At 40.0% G+C, this 7436-nt stretch overlaps 1 protein-coding gene across 3 annotated transcripts in view; it reads right to left on the bottom strand.

The window, feature by feature from the left end:
- Positions 1–7436, bottom strand: part of FAM120A (family with sequence similarity 120 member A) — a 55126-nt gene that overhangs the window by 44844 nt on the left and 2846 nt on the right. For all 3 annotated transcript variants that reach the window (XM_065687708.1, XM_065687707.1, XM_065687709.1), the window contains exon 2: positions 3477–3723. In XM_065687708.1, coding sequence (XP_065543780.1) covers positions 3477–3723 — 247 coding nt within the window. The remainder of the gene's footprint in view (positions 1–3476; positions 3724–7436) is intronic.

The following is a 7436-nucleotide window of genomic DNA, read 5'->3' on the forward strand; positions in this document are numbered from 1 at the left end:
ATAATGTAGGTCTGAGAAAATCAGTTACAGCCAAACCACTAGACAGTTTTTGATTAACTAACAATAACTCCTGTAGATGCTCAGATCACTTTTTAAAATAGTCAGAGCTTCTCTCCCTTCCACCAAAACCTCAATCTTGTTTGGTCTCCATCTGTCATTTCAGTTAATTCCAGCCCCTTGAACACATATATGCATGACAGCCTGACCATTTAATCAATTCTCACCCTAATTTAGGATGTTGAAGTGCGGCAGTGACTTTTGCAGTCCACATATAAGTGATGCCTGTACCTACTTCTGAAATGTTACTGAGAAACAGAGTTAGACTACATAACTAAACATGTTACAAAGTACTGTCACAGTGGGAAGAGATCAACGTTATATAAGCAACAACTATTTCTTGACCTGGCTGCACAACCTCAGCATCTATTGATTTTTCCCATTTTAATGGCTTATTACAGTGTATGCTTTCAGTTTTTTTAAAGCAACTAGATACTAATTGGAAGTCACTGCCCTTTCTAAAGAGCTCACTGAATGACAGCCCTATACCTCACACTGTTTGTTTTTCTAACACTGAAGCTTGGGTTGGTTTTGTTTGCTGGGGTTTTGTTTTAAATAATTCTGAAGAATTTGAGTCAAAACTTAAAAAAGAACCAAATCAACTCCCTGTTTACACCACGAGCAACTAGGACTAATCATTTTAAGTGCATGCTCTCAGAAGACATATTATCCTGGCCACATTTAACCACCCATGACAAGGATGCTTCTTATGTTATAAAGCTGTAACTACAAAGCCCTGCTGCATGAAAAGCTGTAAGAAGGAAAAAGCTATAAAACAAACCAACCACAGGGTATACATAACCTTCTCAGATAGTAATCTTTTAAAATGTCCCTAATTGGTACAGTCAGAAACATATTTTACTAGAACACTTCAATAGAGACTTTATAGTTGAATATAACTCAGTCCCAAATATACCACTGAGAACTTTTTTAGATGACCAGTAAAGTACCTTTCCTCAGGCTCCTCTGCTTCATGTTCAGCTGAAGCATTCAGAATGTTTTTCTCCTTTCAGCATCCCCAAATTGACCCTTGAAGCTAATTACAAGAAAGTATCTGAAAACAAGTAAGTCTGAGTTTTCCATATAGTGGAAAACAGCTTTGCAGATGTCAAGCTGAATACTGGCACAGCTATTGTGATAGCTTTGGCCTGCTCTAATCGTAAACATTAAACCAGCAGCTTAACTGCAATTGTTTCAGAATATATTAATTTCCTAAACAAACTACAAGCACAGGGAGTTACACTAATGTACCCAGAAGAACAATATATCAGTCATATGCCTTCCTATGTAATCAAGCTTATTCTTTCCCATTGTGATTTTCTTTATTCTACTTTTCAGGTTCAAAACAGACCCAAAGAGGCTGGAGGAGCAACGGCAGAATGATGTGTGAAGCCAAACAAGCCCTCAAATATTAAAAAAAATAAAAATCTGAAAGTTTAGATCTGAATGAGCTACCCTGCTTTAAACATGTCACACTACACACGACCGTGTGCACAGAATTATGTAAGTAGTATTTTAGTTTTAAGAAAGTGAAGTTATTATATTCCTAACATTGCAAAAGTGAAAAAATTATGCCAGTACAAACAGTACCTGTTTGTGGTAAGATCATATAATCATTGTTTACATCACCAAATACCCAGGTATCTCCCATTCTTACCCTAACTTCCATACTTTATTCCGCTTACTGATACTGAATACACGCACACATGAATACACAAAACTAAGCTTGTAGTTGAACTGGGAACTGGGTTTTTTTTAACCTTTGTAGCCTTTTTGGGGGGAGAGAGGAGGTCCTACAAAATCTCTCTCTGGTGATCAGGTGAAATGACCTCATGTTTCTTTCCCTTACAAGCAAGCTGAAAAGTATTTTGTCGTATCAGATATCAAGAGTAAAATACTCAAGAGCTTCTTACATAAAATTGAGGAACCTTCAAAAAATTGATCAGGATATTTGTCACCAACCACCAAATATAGCCAAGCGATGGTCCTGCAGCTACAATTCAAGTTAAACTGATCTCACTCACGTGTACTTCACGTTAATTCTGTAAAGCCTATCTGCAACTGTGAAACTGCTTTTCAAGCAGTAATTCCTACTCATTGAATTGGCATGCAACAACTTATTTATAGACTCCAAAACAAAGCCTAGCAATAGTAGCCTGCCATGTAATTCACACAGAGTCTGTGTTTTAAATCACAGCTTAGGAAGTCACCTGTGGCTCCTCCATACAGCCACACAGGTAGGTACCCACTCTGCCTGTGGAAAACTGAAAAACAGCCTCAACCAAATACTCATGGCTTTCTACTGTAGGATGCACTGGTTCCTCCCTTCTTAACATGGAAAGTACCTGCCTGGACTAGAAGAAATTCAACATTAAAGACTACAAAAATATTAGAATGCTAAAGCAATAATACGCAGATTCACAACTTCCAAATGAGAAGTTTTATTCTTCTATTATCTACCCAACTAAAACATAAAGTCAGTGAGAAATAACAAGAAATTCAAGGTTTCTGAATCTGTGTGCTCAGTATACGATCAAGAACATGGCTGCTCCGAGCTCATTTACCCAAAAAGAAGTTAGAATGGTATACTAAATAGATCTTATTCACTGGAGTCAGCTTAATTAGCAATTAATTCACTCTTCCATCTGACAGGCATTCTCATACGATGCTGTGGAAACAATGGGTTAAAATTGCCCCATTTAAGCAGAGATGTGAAACTGAAGTCCTTCCTACCTGTGCTCCTTAAAGCTACCACACCATTTGGCATCAGATGGAGGAGTGCTACAAACTATCCAAACAAAACAGATGGAATGGTAAGATGCTGGTACCTGTGCTTTCAGAAATGTGGAGTTTCACTCAATTATATGGTATATATATATACTATATATAATTATATATATAAACATAATACATGCTTCTGGGGCAGCTGAGATGCTGTCATATTTGTCCAATATTAATTTCTGAGGGGAAAAAAGCCCCTGCAATCCAAACCTCTCCACCCTATGTACGTGTTTTTATGTAGAACACAAAACGGGACAGGAACATGCTTAATCAGTCTAGAAAGCGTACTAATAAAAGTAGACCTCATATATAAGACCAAAACTAGTAGAACCACAATTGTCCTGATTCCCCCCGCCCACTGAGAACATTTGGGCTAGGTACAGCTTTGCAGAATTCTGACTTTCTACTCTTTGTTTCTAGACAGCCACAATTTGCATTGCTCACAAGTCTCTACAGATTTGGCATGTCTAGCCTCATAAATACGCATCCAGCCCACCTCAAACAGGAGTGTCTGAAACAAACAGATGCCCTTCCCTAGGCGCTTTGTCTAATTACACACACGTATTTAAAACCAGTTAATAGAAACTGCAATGATCAGACTGACAAGCAGCATCAAGAACTTTTATTACTTCACTTACCTAAAAGAGCAGCAAAAATAGGAAAGCGATTTGGATTCAGGTCCAGTTGCTTGGCAACTTCGTGCATTAGGTATTGGCTTGTTGTGAGACTTTTCCCATTCCGGCTCAGTTTTAGGGCATGGGCACTGAAATAGTAAGGGATGTTGCACAATGCATAATCGGAGTCATATGCAACCAAACCATGGAAACCTTTTTCTCTGCAGAAAGCAATTACTTCTTGATGATGATCCTCAATGCTCTGTGCAACCTACAGTGAAAGACAGAGTAATTAGCTACAGTGTTAAATGGCAGTACTGATTTATCACGTGTATTACAATCTGTTGAGGCTTTCTGAAGCTCTATCTGTGCATTTGAAACACAGTATATTTAAAGTAATTTAAAAAATACAGAGACACAGCAAATACAGACAGGATATGAGGACTGCTCAGGAACACAACACAGTTCTGGAGGCCTGCACACTGAAGTGGCACTACGTCTTACTGAATTCCTCTGAAGTAACTGTTTATTAACAGAAACACCCAAACTCCAGACACATTTATCACTGTACCAACACCTGTATTAACTCATGGGAAAGATCCTGAGGCTGTGGATACTTGGGCAGCTCAGCAAGCCAAGATGTCCCCTTAAAAAGCCATAATTTTTACAGTTCTGCAGCCCTGTTTTAAAAGAAACAAACAGAACCCTCGACGAACAGAGGAAACTTTCCTGACCTTTCAAATGCCTGCCTTGGCGTGTTAAGCCAATTTTTTTCCTCTTTCCACTTTCAGCCTATTCTTTTACACACAGCTGTCTCTCATGGTGCAAACTGCCTGAAGTTTATAGCCCCAACTTCACCTCTCCACTCCTGTTGCCTAGCAAAGCACATATTTCAGGCTATGGCAATCAGATGACTAGAACAGACATGTTCTGCAGGGGAGACAAGGGCCAATTCGTAACATTGGAAATATAAAAGCAACAGTTTCTCATCAAAGATGATTAAACTTAAACCACCCTCCCTGCCCCCCAGTGACAGGTTACAGAATCACAGTACCTACAGTCCTGCATTTCTACACACTGTCAGGAACCGTTACAACTACAGCTTGCATCCAAGCACACAAAACCAAAGCCAGCCAAGTATTTTTGATACCTAATGCTTTTATCATCTACATACATACAGAACCTGGGTGTTGGTACCCTCACCAAGCATTCCATTTTAACAACGCAGACAGCGAGCTATCCCAAAATAGATGAGTACAAAACTATTAGCTTCAGTCTCCACAGTACGCATGAATAATTACAGTGCCAGAGATGCTATTTATTCCTCTGTAGCTGAAGCCCTGCAGAACACGAGCAAGGGTCCAACACCTCTACAGTCTGCTCCAAACGTCCCACAGTCATCTACCCCTCAAAGAGTTCTTGTTCAGCCACAAGTTTAGAGAGACACTTCCTCTCCTGCTCAAGCCTTACATCTTCTGAACCTGATACTGAATTACAGTTCTGGAGATGTATGTAAAACTTTGCTCTTCCCATGTAGCCTCACGAGATCATAGAAGGGTTTGAGCTGGAAGGGACCATTACAGGTGACACAAGAGATGCTGGAGATGTTCTCTTTCAAGCAAAATCCTTAACAGATGAACAGCCAGCACCTTACTCTCTGACGTACTCCCATAATAACCAGCTCACTAAACTCTCTGTACTTCTAATGCTACCACCTTATAGTCTCAGAAAACATTATCTGTCCAGAAACTTGCTTAGGGACTATCAGTTGTTTCGAAATTTACTTGCTCCTGAGAAAAACAAGTGTATTCATTTTTCTAATATTTACCCTGTCATGTAGCATAACGCATGCCCGCTGTACACAGCACTGGGAGAGACTGTACACATCTTGTGAAAAACGTAAAGCTATCAGATTTAGACAGTTACCAAGTGAGGGAGGGCGATTCAGGCTTTGCTGTGCCCCCCAGTCTTTACAGGGTTTAAGTAAGGAAAATCCACAGATGGCTTTTTTTTTTCATTAAGGGTAGAGAGATTTAAATTATGTTCCTGTACCTAAAACCAATGTCTTTGCATTCACGAGAACCACAGATCAGCCACAAAAAACAAGGCAGGAACTCTTCCTGCAGCACTACGTGTGACATGGGTGTGAAGACAACACAAGAGGAAACTCAGTGTTCATCCTGCTGTCATCTCCCATGAACTATTTCCTCTGCGTCCACAGCCTCCAGTTCCTTCCCTCCCCATTTTACAGAGCTATCTGACACAGTGAGCTCTGAGCATGAGCCTGCAGTGTGTTTAGGTAATACTAGAATCCACATTCAAGTAAGTAAGCTGTCAGAGGACAAGAGTTGTATTTACCAAGCTGTAGTTAACCTGCAGTGTAAAACTGTAATAAGATGAGAATCAGAGAAACAGGTTACAGCTTTCACAGGAGAGAGTCCAGAGATGCAACTGCACCCAGGCAACCTGCACACTTCAAAGCCCACCCAGGGAGGGGCGCGGGGGGGGGGGGATCACAACCAGCAGTTCAGAATAATTTTCAAGTCTAAATCTTGTGTAAACATCCATGATGCTGGATGAGAAAGAGACAATCCTGCCGAGGGAGCAGGCACATGCATGTCTAGATACTGAGAACAAAACAAAGTCCCACCAAAGTCTCAAAGATACTGAGATCTCTGCTGCTTAAACATTTAAATTTTAGCAAACCTGCTTTGCAGAAAACTCTGTCAAGAATTACTCCCCCTGTCCCCAAAGAGAAAAATACCAGGTCACAATGAAACTAAGAACCCGTAGGATATTCGCTGCAACTTGGAGAAACTTGTTATTTTTACATCCTGCTGAAACCATCTGCAAGTGATTTATAATTGTTCTGGAAAGAAGACGTTACTCCCTTTCTCCCTTCTTATTACCAAAATAGATTAAACTCATAGCCAGAGCCTCACTCTGAACAGAAGCCTTCTACTCAAGCCTCAACTGTTTCCTGAAAATACGAAAATCAGTTTCATATACAAAGTTAATCAGTATTCTCTAAACCAACTTCTCCAAACAAAGCAAGGAAAACACTAGAATTTGGCAACTGTTGTACACATATGTAAATAAAAAAAAAAAAATCACCCATACATGCAAATGAAAATCACTTCTTCAGGATGCATTTGCTCTTTCCCCACCAGGACAGTTCATAAAAAGCGATCATGAAGGAGAATGTGAACAGAACTGGAGTACGGTTCAGAGAAAGAAAGATACACTAAATAAAGCAGAAAATATAATAAATTGCGTAAGTAAAGAAAAGCGGGGAAGGAATGTAATTTAAGTTCAGCAGTATCTGAGGCATGTTACTACTATAATCATGAAATGTACTTCCCAACCAGAGAATAAATCAATTAAAACCAGAGCTATCCCCAGTGTCTCACAGCTGCACAAATGAAGCATCAAGTGGGAACTGCTAACACCCTTCCCATCCCCAGGACAACCAACCAAAGCAGAGACGTGCACAACGTGGCTCAGGGATAGTAATGTTTCCCCAACATACATCAGTATTTGGTCATGAGTACTTGCCAACTTCCAGTGCTAACCTAAAGCAGACAAACATCCACCCCTCAAATGCTGCCCATCAAGACTGGTGGTGAGGTTGTATCTATGTATGTTTTCTTAAACAAGGGAAAAAGGACTCGGTATGACCTGACCTCTCACTCTTAAAACGGTTTCCAGAGATTAAGAATGAGGCCTATTACCAAGAAACCATAAAGGAGCTAATGCTGCAGCTAAGCTTGAAAGTAAACAAAGTGCTACAGGTGACACCACTGTCAAATGTGGCTACTGTACTTGGATGAAAAGTACTTTAACAGAAAGGCACCAGGACTGAGACAGAATGCATTTAGAAAACTAACAGCTAGTTCAACATGCCATGAGGCTATTACAAGTACCAAATTCCTATCAGTCTCAAAGCAGCCACCTTCCTGTTGTGAACTGTGCATTTCATTATTG

The sequence above is a fragment of the Lathamus discolor genome, chromosome 7 (genome assembly GCF_037157495.1).
Source record: "Lathamus discolor isolate bLatDis1 chromosome 7, bLatDis1.hap1, whole genome shotgun sequence".
In the NCBI taxonomy this organism is placed as follows: Eukaryota; Metazoa; Chordata; class Aves; order Psittaciformes; family Psittacidae; genus Lathamus; species Lathamus discolor.